The sequence below is a fragment of the Emys orbicularis genome, chromosome 14, assembly GCF_028017835.1.
Source record: "Emys orbicularis isolate rEmyOrb1 chromosome 14, rEmyOrb1.hap1, whole genome shotgun sequence".
Classification (NCBI taxonomy): Eukaryota; Metazoa; Chordata; order Testudines; family Emydidae; genus Emys; species Emys orbicularis.
Window position 1 is genome coordinate 43,417,449 of NC_088696.1, and position 22,860 is coordinate 43,440,308.

At 49.2% G+C, this 22,860-nt stretch overlaps 1 protein-coding gene across 1 annotated transcript in view; it reads right to left on the reverse strand.

The window, feature by feature from the left end:
• The window catches only part of HYDIN (HYDIN axonemal central pair apparatus protein), a 383,856-nt gene that overhangs the window by 236,609 nt on the left and 124,387 nt on the right, over positions 1-22,860 (reverse strand). The window contains 1 exon segment of the mRNA XM_065416810.1: positions 21,650-21,802. Coding sequence (XP_065272882.1) covers positions 21,650-21,802 — 153 coding nt within the window.

The window sequence follows — 22,860 nt, forward strand, 5'->3', positions numbered from 1 at the left end:
CGCTGTTGAGTGTGGGGAGTTGGGGCATATAGCAGCCCAGTGCCCCAACAGGGAGGAGCCCATGCAATGTAATCTGGGGGATCCCGGGGACCAATGTGGCCTAATCAGCCTGGTGGGGGTTGCGAGGGCGATGGGGGGAGGGATAGCTCAGTGGTTTGAGCATTGGCCTGCTAAACCCAGGGTTGTGAGTTCAATCCTTGAGGGGGCCACTTAGGGGTCTGGGGCAAAATCAGTACTTGGTCCTGCTAGTGAAGGCAGGGGGCTGGACTTGATGACCTTTCAGGGTCCCTTCCAGTTCTATGAGATGGGTATATCTCCATAATTTTTCAGGGGGGAGGGATAGCTCAGTAGTTTGAGCATTGGCCTGCTAAACCCAGGGTTGTGAGTTCAATCCTTGAGGGTGCCATTTAGGGAACTGGGGTAAAAATCTGTCTGGGGATTAGTCCTGCTTTGAGCAGGGGGTTGGACTAGATGACCTCCTGAGGTCCCTTTCAACCCTGATATTCTATCATGAGTACACCAGGCCAGTAAAGATGAATGGCATCCAGACCATAGCTTTGGTGGACTCTGGGAGTGCTGTCACATTGGTCTCAGGGAAATTAGTGGGGCAAGACCAACTGAGCCGGGCCAAGAGCACTGGAGTGACATGTGTCCATGGCACAGTAAATTTCTACCCCACAATTCCAATACGGATTGAGATCCAGGGAAGTACTACCAAGATGACTGCAGGGGTGGTCCCCAAGCTCCCCTACCCTGTCTTAATTGGCAGGGACTTTCCTGGGTTCGAGAGCCTACTCCCCCCCATTGAGTTAGGGAAGGGAAGTAAACCCCGAGCAGAATGTGAGGTGCCCATGGATGATCCTACCACAATTTTTGCTGGGTTTTCCCCAGAGTTATTTTCACCCCCTGGGAAGTCCCGGAAATCCAGACGGGAAAGGAGAGCAGACAAAAGATTAGGAACCAGGATCTTGGCAGCAAACCAGAAAGCTGCCCTGGTTGGGAGGAAGGCTCATGGAGACCCAGAGACAGCTCCCAGCACGAGCAGAAGCACCCCAAAAGAAGGAGGGGAACCCAAGTCAATAGAATCAGGCCAGATTGGTCCCGCACGCGAATGTTTTGGGCAGGACCAAGCCGATGACCCACTATATGCAAACGTGAGGGAGGAGGTAGTAGAGGTAAATGGCGTGCCAGTAGAAGGGAAAACCCAAAGGCACAGGGCCATACTATATAATCAAGCAGGATCTGTTGTACTGGGTAGTGCCAATACGGGGGGAAGTAGTAGAACAGCTCTTGGTGCCACGGAAGCACACAAGGGCTGTATTAGAATTAGCTCACAGTCATCTGTTTGGGGGACATTTAGGAGCAGACAAGAGCCTGGATAGAGTCCTAAGAAGGTTCTACTGGCCGGGGGTACGGGCAGAAGTCCAACACTATTGCACCTCCTGCCCAGAATGCCAGCTGCATAGTCCCCGACCTCAGTTAAGGGCCCCATTGGTACCCTTGCCCATAATTGAAGTTCCTTTTGAAAGAATAGCAATGGATCTAGTGGGCCCACTAGAAAGAACAGCCCGAGGCCACCGAAGCATACTTGTCATCCTGGACTACGCTACACGGTACCCCGAAGCCATTCCTCTAAGGAACCCCACGTCCAAGGAAACCGCAAAAGAAGTGGTGCAGGTTTTTGCTAGGGTAGGCATCCCTAAGGAGATCCTGACAGATCAAGGGACTCCCTTCATGTCGAGAGTAATGAAAGACTTATGTACCCTACTCCGCATCCAAGCCTTGCGGACCTCAGTCTATCATCCCCAAACAGATGGTCTGGTTGAGCGATTTAACCGCACTCTCAAGTGTATGATCCGAAAGGTGGTGGCCCAAGACGGAAAAGATTGGGATACTCTCCTACCATATCTGATGTTTGCAATACGAGAAGTTCCCCAAGCCTCTACTGGTTTCTCCCCCTTCGAGCTACTGTATGGACGCCACCCACGTGGCATATTAGACATCGCGAAGGAGGAATGGGAGGAACAACCCAACCCAGGGAAGAATGTCATTGCACACGTAGCCCAGATGAGAGAACGAATAGCCCAAGTGACCCCCATAGTACGAGAGCATTTGGAGAAAGCACAAGAGGCCCAACGAACCTACTACAATCATCGGGCAAAAACACGGAAATTTCAACCAGGAGAACGGATGCTTGTGCTGGTACCAACAGCAGAAAGTAAGCTCCTGGCCAGTTGGCATGGACCCTATGAGATCGTGGAAGCTGTTGGGGAGGTGAATTATAAGGTAAAGCAGCCAGACCGCCGAAGGCCAGAGCAGATCATGTATGTCAACTTACTGAAACCCTGGCACGATCGGGAGACGTGCCTGGCCATCCTGCTGGCCACACCCCAGGCAGATGGCCCACAAGGGCAGGTAAGGATACCCCCTGAATTAGCCCCAGAACAACGAACAGAGGTCATCGAAATGATCCAGCGGAACCAAGATGTGTTCTCCACACAACCAGGCCGTACAACACTAATCCAACACCACATTGTCACCTGTCCCAGAGCAAGGGTGACCATAAAACCATACCGCATACCGGAGGCAAAAAGAGAAGAAATTAGGGCAGAAGTAAGGAAGATGCTGGAACTTGGGGTGATTGAGGAATCCCACAGCCAGTGGTCCAGCCCTATTGTCTTGGTCCCCAAGCCTGATGGCACCCTGAGGTTTTGTAATGACTTTCGGAAGTTAAATGAGGTATCCCAATTCGATGCCTACCCGATACCACGTGTTGATGAGCTGGTGGATCAGTTAGGCAAGGCCCGATACTTGACCACCTTGGACTTGACAAAAGGCTACTGGCAGATCCCCCTGGCTGAGGACGCCAAAGAAAAAACCGCTTTCTCTACACCTGATGGCCTCTTCCAATATACCGTCCTCCCTTTTGGGCTCCATGGGGCCCCCGCAACTTTCCAAAGACTGATGGACAGATTACTTCGACACCATGCCAAGTATGCTTCTGCCTATTTAGATGACGTGGTAATCCATAGTCCTGACTGGGAGACACACCTGGGGAAAGTAAAGCGGTACTAGATACTCTTAGACAGGCTAGCCTCACCACTAACCCATCCAAATGTGCAATAGGGCTAGCCGAGGCCAGATATCTCAGGTATGTAGTCGGAAGGGGCCTGGTGAAACCCCAGTGGAACAAGGTGGAGGCAATACAGAAATGGCCCCGCCCAATCCACAAAAAACAAGTCAGAGCATTCTTAGGGATAGTAGGATACTATCGCCAGTTCATCCCTCACTTCGCCACAAGGGCAGCGCCTCTGACGAACCTGATAAGAGCTCGGGGCCCGGAGATAGTTAAGTGGACCGAGGAAGCAGAGGAAGCTTTCACAGACCTAAGGACAGCCCTTTGCAGCCATCCAGTGCTCATAGCCCCAGATTTCACAAAGGAATTCATCCTACAAACAGACGCCTCGGAGGTAGGACTTGGGGCTGTCCTTTCACAGATGGCGGGAGATGAGGAGCACCCAATCCTTTACCTCAGCCGAAAGCTCCTGCCCAGGGAGCAACAGTACGCCGTAGTAGAAAAGGAATGCCTAGCAATTAAATGGGCCATGGAAATTCTACGGTACTACCTACTTGGGCGGCAGTTCACCCTTGTGATGGACCACACCCCACTCCAATGGATGCAAACAAATAAGGAGAGGAATGCACGAGTGACTAGATGGTTCCTGTCCCTACAACCTTTTCACTTCCGGATCCAGCATAGAGCCGGCAGCCAACACAGCAACGCAGATGGCCTATCACGACAACACTGTCTTTTGTCCCAAGTAGCCCAACCCCATGGCGTTGAGCAGGGGAGGGGGATATGTGATACAGGAGGGCCAGGGAGCAGTGGGAAGTGGTAGAAGGGAAGTATATAAACCCTAGGTTAATTAAGGCGTGGTTCCCTGTAGACTAGGGAGGGTTGCTGCAGGTTAATTGGAGCACCTGTAATCAATTAAGGCCCTGTTAGAAACCTAATAAACCCCCCTGCTTCAGGCAGTCAGGGGGAAGGAGGAAGGAGAGAAGACTGGAGCGTGGAAGTGTGCTGTGAGACTTGGAGGAAAAGAAAACTGGAGTAAGGGAGACCCTGCCCCAGCAGGGGAGGGACATTCCCTCCCCCAGCGTTTAAGGACTGAAGGTACCCCACCCAAGGGGGAAGAGGGTAAGAACCTGCAGGGTTTGAGAGGGGCTGGGACTCAGAGTGAGGAGCAAACCCAGACCCCTCCCCTGCTTCCTTCCTTTACCACCTTCCTGGGCCACTAGTGGGGCCCTCAGTGCCCCAAGAGCAGGGGTAAGGGGTGGTATTTTAGCCCCCCCCCACCAAGAAAAGCGCAGGACCCACCATACTATATCGACCATCTTGTCACAAGGGTAACAAGAGAGGTTTCTACAGGTTCACAAGAAGGTGGTCAGGGAAAGTGTGAGACCCTTACTGAATGGGGGAGGCAACACAGTGACAGATGGTGTGGAAAAAGCTGAAGTACTCAATGCTTTTTTTGCCTCTGTCTTCACAGACGTCCGCTCCTGGACTGCTGCACTGGGCAACACAGTATGGGGAGGAGGTGAGCAGCCCTCAGTGGTGAAAGAACAGGTTAAGGACTATTTAGAAAAGCTGGACATGCACAAGTCCATGGGTCCAGATCTAATGCATCCAAGGGTGCTGAGGGAGTTGGCTGAAGTGATTGCAGAGCCATTGGCCATTATCTTTGAAAACTTGTGGCGATTGGGGGAGGTCCTGGACAATTGGAAAAAGGCAAATATAGTGCCCATATTTTAAAAAGGGAAGAAAGAAAACCAGGGGAACTACAGACCAGTCAGCCTCACTTCAATCCCCGGCAAAATCATGGAGCAGGTCCCTCAAGAATCCATTTTGAAGCACTTGGAGGAAAGGAAGGTGATCAGGAACAGTCAGCATGGATTCACCAAGGGCAAGTCATGCCTGACCAACCTGATTGCCTTCTATGAGGAGATAACTGGCTGTGGATATGGGGAAAGCGGTGGATGTGATATATCTTGACTTTAGCAAAGCTTTTGATACGGTCTCCCACAGTATTCTTGCCAGCAAGTTAAAGAAGTATGGATTGGATGAATGGACTATAAGGTGGATAAAAAGCTGGCTAGATTGTCGGACTCAACGGGTAGTGATCAACGGCTCGATGTCTAGTTGGCAGCCGGTATCAAGCGGAATGCCCCAGGGGTCTGTCCTGAGGCCGGTTTTGTTCAACATCTTTATTAATGATCTGGATGACAGGATGAATTGCACCCTCAGCAAGTTCGCAGATGACACTAAGCTGGGGGAAGAGGTAGATACACTGGAAGGTAGGGATAGGGTCCAGAGTGACCTAGACAAATTGGAGGATTGGACCAAAAGAAATCTGATGAGGTTCAACAAGGACAAGTGCAGAGTTCTGCACTTAAGAAGGAAGGATCCCATGCACCGCTACAGGCTGGGGACCAACTGGCTAAGCAGCAGTTCTGCAGAAAAGGACCTGGGGATTACAGTGGACGAGAAGCTGGATATGAGTTAGCAGTGTGCCCTTGTTGCCAAGAAAGCCAACAGCATATTGGGCTGTATTAGTAGGAGCACTGCCAGCAGATTGAGGGAAGTCATTATTCCCCTCTATTCTGCACTGGTGAGGCCACACCTGCAGTATTGTGTCCAGTTTTGGTTCCCCCACTACAGAAAGGATGTGGACAAATTGGCGAGAGAGTCCAGCGGAGGGCAACGAAAATGATTAGGGGGCCGTGGCACATGACTTACGCGGAGAGGCTGACGGAACTGGGGTTATTTAGTCTGCAGAAGAGAAGAGTGAGGGGGGATAGCAGCCTTCAACTACCTGAAGGGGGGTTCCAAAGGGGATGGAGCTCGGCTGTTCTCAGTGGTGGCAGATGACAGAACAAGGAGCAATGGTCTCAAGTTGCAGTGGGGGAGGTTTAGGTTGGATATTAGGAAACACTATTTCTCTAGGAGGGTGGTGAAGCACTGGAATGGGTTCCCTAGGGAGGTGGTGGAATCTCCATCCTTACATGTTTTTAAGGCCCAGCTTGACAAAGCCCTGGCTGGGATGATTTAGTTGGGGATTGGTCCTGCTTTGAGCAGGGGGTTGGACTAGATGACCTCCTGAGGTCTCTTCCAACCCTAATATTCTATGTCCTTTCCTTGCTGATCCCATAGGCCTGATAAACAGGCACCTTACATAACACTGAGAGATGTCAGTAATAATAAGCACATAAAAGAGCGCCAAGGAGATAGAGCAACAGACAAAGAACGAGTGTGAAATGATCAAAGAACGACTCATTTGCTAATAAATCTTTCCCTTTCAGGAGTGTGGGAGAAAACACATTCATTAATCAATACAAACATTTTGCATTTGTCAATGTGGCAACATCATCAAACATTTAAGGAAAAAGGAAAAGAAAATGACAACAACAAAAAGGAAGAGAAATAACCACCGGATACATCTCCTTCCCTGCTAAGCCTCACCTATTTCTCAGCCTTTTTATCCAAGAAGTGAAACTTCCCACTGAATTCAAAGGACTTTGCTGCCTTTATCTTTAAGACATATATTTTCTATAGCTAGGGAAAGAGAGGCTGCTAAGGATGAGAAATGTTAGGTGCTGTATGGCATTTCTCTTACATGAGCGGTGTGGATGCATGGAGTTGTACAGGGCATGCTGCTGGACCCAAGTGACTTGGGTTATACGGAAAGCCAGGAGGCTCAGCTCCACAGCACCTGTCTCACAGGTTGATGAGGGAGGGGAAGGATGAATGGAATACTGCACTCATTCTAGATATGCTCTCCCTATATTCAAATTCATATGCATCAAAACACAAAACAAGAAACCCCCAAATTCAACTTTATTTATGGCCAGCAGCAGGATGCCGCTGAGTTTACTGACTGCCCTTGTATCAACCCAGCACACCCATCCTGGGCCCTAACATGCAGTTTCCTTTATGTTTTCATTTGCCATGGCGCTAAAGCAACTGGTTGTGGCCATCCACCGAATCACAGAAATTAGAGATGGGGGGGAATGTATTAGTTCATCTAGCCCAGGGGTTCTCAAACTGGGGGTCGGGACCCCTCAAGGGGTCACGAGGTTATTACATGGGGGGTCACGAGCTGTCAGCCTCCACCCCAAACCCCGCTTTGCCTCCAGCACTTATAATGGTGTTAAATATACAAAAAAAGTGTTTTTAATGTATAAGGGGGGTTGCACTCAGAGGCTTGCTGTGTGAAGGGGTCACCAGTTCAAAAGTCTGAGAACCCCTGGTCTAGTCCAGCCCCCCACCCACTATGCAGAATTGTTCTGAAAAGGGCAACGAGAGCATCTCTTTCCTTGGAAGACTGTTGTTTTGGGGACAAATCCTGAAGTCTTTACTCGGGGCTTGTCTGCATGGAAAGTTACTATGTGGCAAGCTGGGGGGTGAATCTCCAGCCCACTAGGTTGCCGTGCAGTAACATCCCATGCGGACACTGCAACAGTATAGTGAAAGTCTGCTGTGCAACCTGGCTTAGTACTTCTTGAGCAGTGCCCATGTGGAGCGTTACTGCACAGCAAGCTGGTGTGCGGTCGATTCACACCTTGGCTTGCTGCCAGGAACTCGCCATGTAGGCAAGCCCTCAGTCAAAACTCTCCTTGAAGTCACCAGGGACTTTGAAATCAAGGGGGATTCCACAAGAGTAAAAACTGAGTAAGAGCTTTGGAATTTTTCTCCAAAGAATTATTTGTACTAAATCTCTCTGGTACTCCCAGAGCTCTGGTAGCGGTGTGGAGTGTCAGTGCTGGTCTCTCACTATGCAGCTGGTTTGGATTTTGCTGCAGGGAAGGAAGGTTGGTTTATTGGTTTTGTGCAGCCTCCCATGCCCTGCCAGTGCGCTAGCCAATCTCTGGCTACGACATCTCTTTTTGAAACGTCACCATAGGCGGGCACAGCACATTTCATTAGGGTGTGCACCCTGGGAGCCCCGCCCCCATCCACTCCCTCCTACTTCCTGCCCCCTGACTGCCCCCCTCAGAACCCCCAGCCCCCCCACTCCTTGTCCCCTGACTACCTCCTCCTGGGACCCCTGCCCCTAACTGCCCCCCAGAACTCCACACCCATCTAAGCCTCCCTGTTCCTTGTCCCCTGACTGCCCCCCTAGGACCCTACCCTCTACCTGTCCCTGACTGCCCCAACCCTTATCCACACCCCCGCACCCAGCCAGACCCCCGGGACTCCCACGCCTATCCAACCACTCCCCGCCCCCTGACAGGACCCCCAGGACTCCCGACCCATACAACCCCCCTGCTCCCTGCCTGCCCCAACCCCTCTCCACACCCCTGCCTCCTGACAGGCCCCGCCCAGAACTCCTGACTCATCCAACCCCTCCCAGCTCCTTGTCCCCTGACCACCCCATCCAGAGACACCCCCCCCAACTGCCCCCCAGGACCCTCCTTGCTCCTGTCCCCTGACTGCCCTGACCCCTATCCCCCCCCCCACCCCCTGACAGATCCTGGGACTCCCATGCCCCATTCAATCCCCCCCCCCCCCCGTTCCCTGACTGCCCCCTCCAGAGACCCCCTGCCCCTAACCACCCCCCCCGGGATCCCACCCCCTATCCAACCCACCCTGCTCCCTGTCCCCTGACTGCCCCCACCCCTTATCCACCCCCCCTGGCCCCCTTACCATGAGGCTCCTAGCAGCATGTTCTGCTCCACACGGAGCAGGCAACCCCGCCCCTCAGAATGCTGTGCGCGGCGGCATGGCTCCAGGGAAGGGGGATAGGCGGGGGAGGGGCCGGCGACTTGCTGTGCTCAGCCGGGCGCTCCAGCCCGGGAGCACAGACCCTGCGGCTTGCCGTGCCAGGAGAGTAGGGCCATTTGCCCACCCCTGCATTAGGGTGTGCCTGGGCACACCCAGCACACCCCGTGCGCATGCCTATGAACTTCACTTGAAGGAGGAAAACAGAGCCCAAGTTTACTTTTGTTTCACCCAAAAGAGTTCCCCCCTCCCTGTCGCATGAAATCCCTCTCATTGATCTGGTGCCATTTTATCCAGGTTTCCTTGTTTTATTCATCTCCTGTGGCAATACTTAAGGCGGCGCAGTACCGAAGGGTTCCCAGAATTCTCTGTCAGCACACAGTAGGCAGCGTTGGTGTGGCCGTGTCGGTCGCAGGAAATTCGAGAGACAAGATGGGTGAGGTAATATCTTCTGTTGGTGAGAATGTTCTTTCTGCCAAGTCATTCCTCCTGACACAGCTAAATTGAGCCCTACCACAGCAGTGGTACAGAATACGGAGCCTCCTGCTGGGTCCCAGGACAATCGTCAGGAGGAGACTGAACACAGCATACAGGATCCCCGCAGAGGGACTCAAACTCTGGCTCTTCGGAGGGCGATGGCTGGAGGAAGGAGCATGTGAAGCGTCTACAAGGAAGGGCAGCGCTTGCGATCACAGGAGCAGTGTAGGAAGTCTCCTCTCGTAACCGCACGCAAACGCAGTCAGGTGGTGCAGAGCTGCCTTGCCACAGTGGGAGTCTTGAGCTTCCCACACACAGGCAGCCTGCTGCCTCCTGGCTGCCAGGCCACGGCTCCCCCTCCTCCTTACCCTGGCTGGGGTGATGTGCACCTGACGGTGCGTGCAGAGCAGATCCTACATCATGAACAGATGCAACATGTATACATTCACACGCCAACTTACAAAAAGTTACTCTTTTTGCTTTTAGATTGGTGGTTTTGGTACAAACAGGCTTTGCATCTTTACTGATCTGCGGATGGAAGTGACTCAGCATCCTATGCACACCAGTCAAATCTAAGTGTCCATGCTGGAGTAGAGTAAGGGCTTCTATAGAAAGAGAATCCTGATAATTATTCACCTAGTTATTTATTTTAGTTGAGTTGCTACCAACATTTAGGGCACAATATTCAAGGGATCTGAACCTGGCCTCTAAATTTGTGCCTGAAGACCCAAATTTGTACATATGCATGACAACGGTACACACAAACTGTTACCTCCAACCACCCGCTCTGAATGCGCAACTTTTGAGGCCATTTTAGCCTGAACTCTCTCTGTCTCTGGCTAACCTCAAAGCTGGAAACAGGACATCACATAGGCTCTTTGGAGGCACCCACGGGACCTCTGAGCAATTCCACTGGGGACATCAGTCCATATAAGTTTTAACGTTAGTGACAATGTTTGTGGGGAGAAATGCTTGGCTGAGTGAATCGATGAGTCCTTGCCCACCCATAGTGACCCAGCAAGGTGAGATTTCAACCTCACCTTTCATCTTGATGGAACAGGGCAGTACGCTCTGCAGCAAACAGGTCAGTGTTGCTGAAAGCAATTCACCCTGTGACAGGTCCGGTGAAATTTAGAGGCTCTAAGCAGGACTGTGTAGATTTGTACATTATGGATAGTTTTGGGTAGTTGTGTATTCTACACCCACATGATCTCCAATCATCAAACCTTTTCAGTGTGTTTTCATAAAGGAGGAGCGGACTCACCCCTGTGGTGCCTCCTGCTGGTCATCTCCGGGAATTAGCTCGTTCCAGCTCTGGAGCGCCCTCTGCAGGCCAGTGGTCCACCTGTCCTCTGGCCCCCGTGTCCCTCCCTGGACCCCGGTGCCCTTTTATCTGGGGTGTTGCCCCCTGGCAGTACACCCCTCAGTACTAGGGTCTCCCCTTCCTGGGGAACCCCCACCCACTATCCCTACCTCGCCTCAGGATAAGGCCACTGCCAGTCACCAGCTAGCCCCCACTCCCTGGGGCAGACTGCAGTATCGGCCACTCATCACAGGCAAGGTTGGGTTTGGACCTGCTGCCTTGGCCTACCCCTGGGCTGCCCTCTGCAACCCCCAGTACCTTTTAGGCCAATGCTAGGCCGCAGCCTGGGGCTTTCCAGGCTGGAGCTCCCCAGCTCCTCTGCCTTTCCCCAGCCCTGCTCCACTCAGGTACTCTGTCTCAGTTCCCTGCAGCCAGGCCCTTCTCTCTCTGAGGCAGAGAGAGACTCTTGGCCCCTGGCTCACAGCTTTTTTATATAGGGCCAGCTGAGGCCTGATTGGGGTGTGGCCCAGCTGCAGCTGCTTCCCAATCAGCCCAGCTTAGCAGCTCCCAGCCACAACCTTCCCCCAGGGCTGTTTTAAGCCCTTCAGGGCAGGAGCGGGGTAACCACCCCGCTACAGATCTCCTTCCCCATAAAGCAAACAAGCTACTGGAAAGCTGGCTGACTGGACAGGAACAGCAACTCGCATACACTAATTAAGACCAAAGCAAGTAGGATGAAGATGGACATATCCATGGAGGCCTTTTCTCTTTACATTTTGAACGCTATCACCTGCCTTTATCTTCTGCTGTTGTTTGCTGCTAAATCCAATCTTCTTCGCTCAACAGAGCTGCCCATCTGAGCCCAGCAAGGTGGATGAACCTTCAGTGCTCCATAAACTTCAATCAATAACCATTTCTTCACAAGTGTGAGCTGCAATCAATAGGCTTGACTTCAAAGATCCAAGGTTTCATGATTTGCTACTAAAGGGGAGAAGGGGTCCTGCAGAAATACCTAAGCAGTGAAACCAAATGGCAGCTACGGGCACCCTCTAAGCCAATAAAGGAAGCACTGGGTTTCTTCAGAAGTTCAGACAGTCATCCTGAAAGGAAAGGCACCTACTATGGGTTGCTGCCTATTGTTGAGATGAGTTCCTGTCTGCATCCTGTAAAACTTGCCCATACCGGTATTGCCCTGGCCTCTTCTTTTGTCATTCAGTGTTGCACGCATTCTAAAGCGATATGCATTTCCTCACCTTTTGGGGGCGAAGCCAGACTTTGAGGCACCTGCTCCCCTACTTGGTGTAAACTTTGCTTGTGCCAATCAGAAACGAACACAAACAGGTTTTGGGCCCCGTCCCCTATGACACTTCTATGATGTCATAGTTGGTACTTTATGGGCTGCCTGCCATGTACAGGCAGGGAGAGGAGAAAGAAAAACGAATCCTGTGTATCCTGTGTACACCCGTAACCGAGCCTGATCACCTCGAAGCCTCTCTCTCAGCTCACGTGTTTCAAACAGAGTTTCTACGTTTGCCGGTCGTTATGCGTTGGTTTGTATTTGTAAGTATCAGTAATTACTAATTGCTGCATCTTTGTTTATAAATATTGTTAGTAGATATTTTAGTCATTGTGTATTTTAAGTTTCATTAACTCTATTAGCTAATCAAACTCTGCTCCCTTACCCCTTGTAATTATCCCCAATAAAACTTTAAATTGATTAATTTTAGGTGTGTGTGTGTGTGTGTGTCTGCAGTTTGCATCGTGACCCATACTCTCCTTGCATCCCTTACCAATATAGTCTATTGCCACGTGCAGCCTGGTAAATAACAGGCCTGCATTTTCTTTCGCCCCTGCGTGCCCGTGGCAATCCACATGGCGTCACGAACAGGATGCAAAGGAGTTGGGCCATGCCCGTGGCACGCTGCAGACCGCGCAGATGATGAAACTGAACAGTTCCAACATTTGCAGTTTCACCTTTTTACTAGCCAAAATTCGACTGATCCAAAAATAGAATGGATCTGTTCCCTTGGCTCGGGTAAAACTCTAAAAGGCTATACTGTACCATTAACCCTGGCAGATATGGGATGCCTCCTTCGATGCCACCCGAGCTTTAGGTGTCAGCCAGCCGATTGTTCCCTACAGCCTCAGTGCACGGAGACTGTGGAGAACCTCGGTGCTGCAGATCCCTCTCAGCTTTGGAGAGAGTGTAACCGCATTGTTAGAAAATCCGGAGGTACCGTTTCCAAATTGATTCCCCCACCTCGGGTAATACCTGCTGATCCGGCACACAAATTATTATGCCAGATGATAAAAGAATTAGATTTAATTAAGAAAACCAAAAAATTGCGACCCGATGAATATAAATCTGAGGATGTTTCTACCGTCCTGTTTAGCATGATATGCAAGGCCCTCGATCTGTGCTCTGTCCTCCACGGGGGCACAATGTTTGCAGCTAAACAGGCAGCCCCAGGCTCTCCTAAAGATGATAATGAGGAGAAGACAGAAAAGGTAGAGCCCATCACTACCTCCCCCTCCCCAAGTCCCTCTCAGAAAATTTTGCCACCCCCATATGAAGCTTCTAAAACTCCTCTGTATCCAGCTCTGCCAACAGCCCCAGAATTTACTGAATCTGAAACTGTAGCAGAAGCTTTGCCTATTGCAATAACTAAAACTAAAATAGATGCACAAACAGGCAACACCACGCGGGTTACTGAACTGCGAACACGTACTAAGACCGAACTTAAAGAGTTTTTAAAGGAAACGCAACGAAAAGCCGATGAGGCACCTATGGTTTGGGTCGGGCGGCTAGCCTTAGAACACGGAGCAGAATTGGTGGACCGTGAGGAGGCTGGCATCTTAGCCAAAACGGTCAATTGGGCACGAGGCTTCCCGGGTCATGCTTTATTAAATAATCGCATTTGGCCACTTACCACCCCGGCAGCTGCCATTTTAGCAATGCAAGGCAGTTTTAAAGGATTGTATATCCCCCCGGGAGCCTTAGTTACTCCACACGATTTAATATGGGCAATCGCAGGAGCTTCCATAGCCCTGTGGGATCCACTACAAAACCCACTTAATTTAACTGTTCAACAGCAATTGGTGGCCACACCCTTTATACATTTTACTGATCCCACCCAAATTCCTGTCTCAGCAGAGGCAGTTGATTTAGCATTAGAAGCTGCCCCTGGAGCTGACACCGGTGCCATGCTGCACTTGCATGCGGCTGTTCGCAGATCCATCTTAACATTATTTGAAGTAGTTAGTAAAATTAAGTTGTCACTGCCGCCCCCGCCTGTTGTCCTCCCAGTTGATTCGCCACCAAAAGACCCTCCAAAGAGTCAGTTTAATCCCCAAAAATATCCTGAGCGAACTAAAGCTGAACGGGCACGATTTGGCTTCCTTCTTAACAAAGGAATCCCCAAAGAAGCCCTGCGTAAAATGTCAGACCAAGAGCAGCAAAATATAGCTGAACAGCTAGGCTGGAAAAATTGGGAGGACTATGTTAGGTCAAAAAACGAATAGGGGCCGGATGCTGCCCGGCCCAAATTAAAGATCCCAATGATGAACGCCCATACGCCACCCTGTTAGTTAACGGTGACACCCCCACCTCCTTTTTATTAGACACTGGAGCTCAAGTTAGCATTATTGAGCCCAACATTCCCCACTGTCCTACTGGCTCCTTTATGTTTGTTCAAGGCCTCAATGCAGTACAAGAAAAACCCGTGGTTTGGGTTAAAATTGCCCACGAAAAATACGTAAGAAAAATTAAAGCCTTGTTAGGATCAAAAAATCTGCTAGGTGTCTCAGATATTAAAAAATTTAAACTGTATAATCAAATTCTGCAAGCCCTCCCTATAACCGTAGGCGATCATTCCCCCTATACCCCCGAAGTAGTTAACTCCCAGACATGGAAATTTTCCCCTATCCCCACAAAATCCGAAAGGCTTCCCCTTATTGAAGCTTTGCTCACTCAGCTTCTAGAAGAGAAAAAGATAGAAAGGGTTACTGCATCCACCTTTCTGTCCGCGGGTTGGGGTATTCCCAAGCCCAGCGATCCCTCTAAATATCGCCTTGTCATTGATTATAGACAAGCTAACAGCCGTGTAAAGCCTATCGCATTTTCCAGCTCTGTCACCATTCCAGAAATACAGCAGCAACTAAGCGATGCAAGTAATCAGTGGGCATGTACTCTTGATTTAAAAGATATGTTTTACCAAATCCCACTCCAGGACACACAAGGAATCTTAAATATTGCTTTTAAGGGCGTCCAATATAAATGGAAAGTCTGCCCACAGGGGTTCTGTAATTCACCTGCACTTGCATCGTCCCATCTCAATATCACATTACAAAAGGTAAAACCCCTACAGGATGTGTCCGTGTTAGCCTATGTAGATGATATTGTCATTTGTGGGCCCAATCCACAAGCAGTTCAAAGTACCACCCAAATGATAATAGATGCATTAGAAGCAGATGGGTGGCAAATTAACAAAACAAAGAGCCACCTGCAGCCCAGCCAGCAATTCTCATTCTTGGGACTCCATTCCACTCCCACCACTCACACACAAGCCCCAGCCAGCGTATTAGACCCTTGGACAGAAGCCCCTCCAAAAAATAAACGAGAGCTTCAGCAGCTACTAGGTCTCCTTAATTATCACTGCCAATATATTCCGGCGCAATTAATTTCTAACCTAGAAATCCTACAAAGCTCTCTCTTCTAAACGCTCCCGAGAAGTGTGGAATGCATCAGCACAAAAAAGCTTAGAGAAGCTGGCTGGCTGGTTCGCCTCTAACCCCCCCCTCGCCCGTTTTAATTCCCAAGAACCCCTCAACATTAATTTGTTTATCACAAAACACCATGTAGGGTTCACTGTATTGCAACATGGTAATGCCATTTACAATTGGGCCCATCGCCTGTCTGGACCCCAGTATAACTATGGTCTGGTGGGAAAAATGCTACTGGCTGCGTCCAGTGCTCGTCACTGATCCCAAGTCCCTATCCCAGGTACCTTGTCTGGACCACGTGTTCATTTAATCCCGTGGCTTACAAGTACCCCTCCACCCGAGTTTCATGGCACTACTCGCTCCTGGCAGCTTCTATGTGTCCAGGCTGAGGTAGCTTGGCAGGCATGGACTCTAACTCCCAGCGATAACATCTTAGCCCCCCCCTCTCACCAACCGTTATGCATTGAAACAAAATATGATCCCTGGGTTGTGTCTGACGGGGGCACCTCACCATCCCCCAGGGCAGGAGTTCTTTGTTCCACATGTAATTACTTTAATGTGCAGTTACTGCCCCCCTCCTGCTCCGCACAAGAATGTGAAGTGCAGGGCGTTCTTTTAGCTGCCCAGCATGTTGCTAATGCCCACTCTGCCAACAAGCAAGTTGTTTTAGGTATCGATTCTCAATTTTGTTTAGATATTTTAATTGAGCAAAGCCTCTCCCTCAGCTTTTGTTAAAATGTGGGACCAAATTTTTACCCTAATTCGTAAATTCTCTCACCCTTGGTTCGTTACGCATTGTCCCTCTCATCGACCAGACTCTAACCCCCTGCATTCCAGTCTTGATCAAAGAATGAGAGAGGTCTCCCAAGTTCATATGGCAAATCTCGCCCCACAGGCCGACCCGCTGTTGCGCTGGCTCCACGAAGAATGGGGACACTTACCACCCACAAACTTGTACGGCCTGTTATCTGGCTTTTCTAACCAAAAGCCTGACGTTAGCCGCAGTCAGTGCGAGCTCATTGTTCAGTCCTGCTTGCAGTGTGTGCAGGTAAAAACGATGAATCGTCCCCGATATGAGCGCTCTGCATATGCTGCAGAACACTTTGCCCCAGGTAGTACGTGGCAAATTGACTTAATAGGACCCCTGCCAGGTGCTCGTCGTTTTCCAAAAGCCTTAGTTACTGTCGATCTGGGATCTCGGCAAACTTTTTGTGTCCCTCTTACTAAAACCAATGCTGCTTCTGTCGCTGTGGCTCTTAAGCAAACAGCAGCTGCCTGGGGCACTCCCACTGAAGTCCAAGCAGATGGTGGGCCACCCTTTACCAGCAAAAGCATTGAACAGCTCATTTTTGGATGGGGGGCTTCCCTTCACATCCATACTAAATATCATCCTCAAAGCAATGGTGTGGTGGAGCGAAAAATCGCAGTCCTTAAGACTATGCTGCGAACAGCAAACCCCAACCCTGATTTTAAAAACTGGAGCTCATTTTTACCCCAGGTACTTATCGCACTCAACAAAAGTTACTCTCGCTGGCCTCACATTTCACCTACACCTAAGCCGCCTTGGTCCCCCGTGTTTAACACCGGCCAACTGGTTTGGCTTACAGAACCCCAAGCCTCTGGCCATCGAGAACCTATAAAAGCCACCATTCTCCGGGCCGGCAAGTACCCTAACACCTACTTAGTGGCTACAAGTACCCCCGGTGACAAGCTAGTTCATCATAACTGGCTCAGCAAATGTAGTTCTTAATAAACAAGCTAATGCCCCTGAGCAGGGCTTGTATTATTCTGTTTTACAGGTTATGCTGCTCTCCCTCACAACATCTTTGCCCACGGAGCCCTTAGGAGAAGGTGGACTACAAACCTGGTTCGCCGCCTACTGGGTGCAGGAGGTCAGCGGAAACCAGTCCCTGTCAGCGCTGAGTCCAGAAGATTGTCTTGTTTGCTCCACTCAGTTCTCACCTAAATATCCATTACCCTTTCAATTTGTACCAATAGTTTATAATTTTTCTTCATTTAATATTTCTAGTGTGAATTGTTCTTCCCCCTATGTACAGTGGGCTGCTTCTAGTGTTTGGAATAATTATTCTTCACAATTTAATTCTTATGTGTTTCCAGTTCTTAATGCTTCAGGTCGAAGTGATCATAGCTTTCCTTTAATTGAGAGTATTAGAGTTCCAGTATCTCATTGTTGGGTTTTTGTTGATAATAGTTTAACCCCAGCCCCTACTTGGGTTGGTACTTATTCTAATTGTTCTATGTGGAGTTTCTCTTATGCTAATACCTCCCTAACTAAACCCACTCTTAATTTTACCTATCCCCCTCCCATTAATTGTTCTTATCGTCTTAATTATAATATTTTTTTTGGAACCTTCTATACCTCCATAACACATACGTATCTGTTTCATGCCCAGCATATGCATCATGCTGAGGCTGCATGTATCAATCGTGCATCCAGCTTTTATTCTGTAACCAATAATGGGTGGAACCATACCACAGTTTCTTCCTTAAGACCCGGTCATTTTTGGATTTCCGGTAATGTTGCATTTGCTGTGCTTCCTTCCAATCCCCGGGGTATATGCACCATTGGCACCCTGTATCTACAGGGCGGAGGTATTTATACCTTGCCATCTAGCCATCGACACCATCGTAGTACCCACTCTTTTTGGACTCGTTTGCAAACAGCAGCTTCCTCCCTCCCCTCCTCTATTGTTAGTTTTAACCCTGTTGGTTATATGATGTTACGTGATCAAGTGCTGTTTCAATCCCTTGCTATTGAAATGCTTGCTAATACTACGGGCAAGGGCCTCTCCTTAATTAATCAGCAGTTAAATTCCCTTGTTCAGTATAGTATTCAAAATAGATTAATGATTCAATATTTGTTACAATCTTCCTCATTTTGTACTAAATTTGCTGAAGTATATCCCGACTTTGCTGATAAATGCTGCGTTTCTTTGCCTTCTATTTCTCCTAATTTGTCCTCAATTGTTAAAGACCTGCAAACGTTGAGCTCTACTGTCCGAGAGTCACGAGAGTCCTTCCAGTTTTGGTCATGGCTCGATTGGCTTGGCCTTGCGCCCTACAAATCCTATTTCCAATCCCTGTTTGTGTCCCTTCTAGTTGGGCTCGCTCTTCTCTGTCTCGGATGTGCCTTCATTAAAGCCTGCATTCGCAAGTTTGTTGCCTCGGCCTACATCGCTTCCACCCCCGAAGCGCATCCCCTCGTAGGTGGGGATGAGGAGTCGGACTCGGAAGTTTAGGTTTTCGGCCTAACTATTTCGGCCAGGGCACGGGGGCATGTTGAGATGAGTTCCTGTCTGCATCCTGTAAAACTTGCCCATACCGGTATTGCCCTGGCCTCTTCTTTTGTCATTCAGTGTTGCACGCATTCTAAAGCGATATGCATTTCCTCACCTTTTGGGGGCGAAGCCAGACTTTGAGGCACCTGCTCCCCTACTTGGTGTAAACTTTGCTTGTGCCAATCAGAAACGAACACAAACAGGTTTTGGGCCCCGTCCCCTATGACACTTCTATGATGTCATAGTTGGTACTTTATGGGCTGCCTGCCATGTACAGGCAGGGAGAGGAGAAAGAAAAACGAATCCTGTGTATCCTGTGTACACCCGTAACCGAGCCTGATCACCTCGAAGCCTCTCTCTCAGCTCACGTGTTTCAAACAGAGTTTCTACGTTTGCCGGTCGTTATGCGTTGGTTTGTATTTGTAAGTATCAGTAATTACTAATTGCTGCATCTTTGTTTATAAATATTGTTAGTAGATATTTTAGTCATTGTGTATTTTAAGTTTCATTAACTCTATTAGCTAATCAAACTCTGCTCCCTTACCCCTTGTAATTATCCCCAATAAAACTTTAAATTGATTAATTTTAGGTGTGTGTGTGTGTGTGTCTGCAGTTTGCATCGTGACCCATACTCTCCTTGCATCCCTTACCAATATAGTCTATTGCCACGTGCAGCCTGGTAAATAACAGGCCTGCATTTTCTTTCGCCCCTGCGTGCCCGTGGCAATCTCTCTTTACATTTTGAACGCTATCACCTGCCTTTATCTTCTGCTGTTGTTTGCTGCTAAATCCAATCTTCTTCGCTCAGCAGAGCTGCCCATCTGAGCCCAGCAAGGTGGATGAACCTTCAGTGCTCCATAAACTTCAATCAATAACCATTTCTTCACAAGTGTGAGCTGCAATCAATAGGCTTGACTTCAAAGATCCAAGGTTTCATGATTTGCTACTAAAGGGGAGAAGGGGTCCTGCAGAAATACCTAAGCAGTGAAACCAAATGGCAGCTACGGGCACCCTCTAAGCCAATAAAGGAAGCACTGGGTTTCTTCAGAAGTTCAGACAGTCATCCTGAAAGGAAAGGCACCTACTATGGGTTGCTGCCTATTTTTTTCCAAATTTCCATATCTGTCTCTCATGCTTGTATCTACCATTTTCATCACACCAGAACAGGTGAATCAATGATGGGTGATCTACCAGCTAAACTGATGGTGTGGTGCAAAGCCTGCTCTCAGTTGCATGTGTAAAGTACATCTGAGAGCAGATTTTAGCCCATTGGGCAAAAGTGAGATCTTTCATCTTCCCTTTCCCTACAATACAGACCCAGTGCACCGTCCACCAGCCATAAGGGACATGTTCCAGTGCAAATCTTCCTGCCATCACTGTTATCAAAGCTGAGGATCACAAAGTGTTCTGATCACCAACTATAAAGGACACAGAGAGGGATTTCCACAATCCATTTCACCAGCAGGGAGCATGCCATGCTGGTTAAGCTCAAGGAAACTCCTCAGGCCAAACCCAGGCTGGCACAAGCAGGCACAAGACTCCTTGACCTCCAAGCCTTCGGCAGCCCAAGCAGCCACTCTTACAAACCTTCCCTTCAGCACCTGCTCAGGAGGTAGCTGAGCTGAAGTTACTCCCCTGTTCACTCAGAACCAGGTCAAGCCCCTGCACCCCATCACAGGGTACATCTATATTGCAGCCGCAGGTGTGATTTGCAGCTCGTGTAGACGTACCCTTGCTAGCTGTACTCTCGCTAGCCTGGTAACAACAGAAGTGAGGATATGATGGCAGGGGCTTCTGGATGGGCTGCACAAGTCAGTATGTACCCAGGGCAGTCAGGTGGGCTTGTGCAGCCCACAGCGAAGCTCACCCTGCTATGTCCTCACTGCTATTTTTAGCGTGCTAGCTAGAGTACAGCTAGTGCTGGTACATCTACACCAGTTGCAAATCACACCATGGCTGCAGTGGAGATAGACCCGTAGACAACTCTAGGTACTGTGGAAACTGAAATATGAGGAAGTGCAAGAAAAATATTTCTTCAGATGATCAAGAATCATTTGGTCCTGCCATGCGGGCAGGGGACTGGACTCGATGACCTCTCGAGGTCCCTTCCAGTCCTAGAATCTATGAATCTATAAGGACATCTCACCAAAAAAGTAATAAGGAAAAACTGTGCCTGACATAGGGAGATAGGAGAGACATGGCAGAGATGGCATCACTGTGAAGCAACCTGCCACCAACTGGGGAGAGACCAATGGACAGAGGGGTGCAAACTCCAAACATAGAGCGTGACCCCCTTCCTGGCTAAGGATCCCCACCCCGACAGACTCTGGAGGGGTCTGACTTAATACTTTAGAACACCTGTGTAGCCTGTCAGGTTGAAAAAGTCTCACTAAATTGAAAGGTCTTTTCCCTATAACATTCCCCAAAGACCCAGAAATATTCTGCAATGCCACAAAATACAAAGACACTGCAGGGCATTCTCAGCATTTATGTAACTTAACTACACAGCTCCCTTTATAAACAAAGTAGCTTCTATGCAGCAACTGAGCTGCCAAAACTCCCAGTGGGAGTAACACCACTAAACATCCAGCTCACCTCCCCATTAGTAGTTTGTGGATGATCCCTCGCATGCTGTTCCCCATACAGCTAAAAGCTTTGCAAGCAAATTTTGAAGCCCAAGCCAGAAGTCAATGTGTGCGGCCCAGCTGAGGAGATCTATGCGGAAGTGCTTACCTTTCAGGAACAAAGAGATAAGATGTCTCTCATATAGGTACATAAACATGATTAGCACAGCTAAACTCCCTATCAAGAGAAAGGTTATAAAGAAGATCAAGTGCCAAATTCTGCTTTTAGTTGCATCTATGAGATCCCACTGACACTAATGGGGTGACTCAGGTGCACTTCAGAGCAGACTCAGCCAGCCACTTTGGGGAATTATGTCATGCCCATTTCATTCTCTCTCTGAGATAATTTTAGGAGAATGCTGCATATAAAGTCAAGTCACAGACTGTTGAGACTATACATTCCAAGCTACATGTTCATTATAAAAGAGCCCCACACTGCACTTACCAACTGTGCCCAAAATGGTGCAGGAATAACGGTCTGATTGGAGAGGTGGAGTGTACAGGAAGCATCCTTTAGAACCTGGATATTGCCGAAATCTATCTGAGCAGGATCCACGTAGACAACTGGGCCTTCACCAATGCTCACTAAATGAATCTTCTGCTCCAGGAAACCGGGGGAAACAAAAACAGGGAAAGTTGAAAGGGGCCAGCTAGCTCTCATTGTTCTCCTAGACTGTTCTCAATCCTTGGACACAGAATGGTAGTGAACGACTGGAGTAGACCTGGGATTTTGAGTGATTTTCATGTGAAGAAGATCATCCATTCAGAATGGTTATCTGGTGATAGAGGAAAACCACCTCCCTGTTTGCCTTGTTCCACCAAACCAACTGCATTTGTCCTGCAGCTCTCCACTTGTACCTATTCACCTCTCCCGTCTCTTCTCTTTGACTGTTGCCAGCCCATCTTACCCCTTCTCAACATTTTCCCATCCTTCCCTCTAACTTCTTCTGCTGTCACACACTCACCACTGGTGTAAATGAGGAATACCTCCATCAGAGTTACACTGGTGTGAGTGTGAATCAGACACTTAGGTTTTAAGCTCTTTGGAGCAGGGTTCATGTCTTACTTGTGTCTGAAGTGCCATGCACATTATGGCGCTGTATAAGTAATGGATATTAATGATGTCACCTGAGCTGTAATTGTCTCTCCTGAATATCTGTGATCCTGACAATATTCTCTACCCTCACATGGATCAGTCCCAAGGGTCATGGAGGGGTGGGGTGGAATGGTGATCCGTTATCCAAGTCACCTTCCCAGAGCATTAAAAGCAGCTAATGGTTTAAATGTTTACACCAGTCTTTTTGCTGTAGGATACAGACTGCACAGGACCAAACAACCTTCCTGTCATGGACCAGGTCATAGGCAGTCAGACCCAGTGGTCAGAGCAGTGGTGATCAGGCCTAGTGGTCAGAGCAGGAGTCAGGAACCAGGGGTCAGTGACCGAGCCAGAGGCAGGAGTTAAGCCAAGGTTCAGAGCCAGCGTCAGTAGCCAGGGGTGGGGCTCAGAAGCAGGAATCTGGAACAAGGCAGGAGGGAAGGGACAAGACAGGACAGGAATGCAAGAATTGGGATTAAGGCAGGGCTCAGGAGTCAGGCGAGAAGGTAGGGTCCAATGTAGCAGCCACCCAGGGATTCACCTAGTTGCTCAGACAAAGT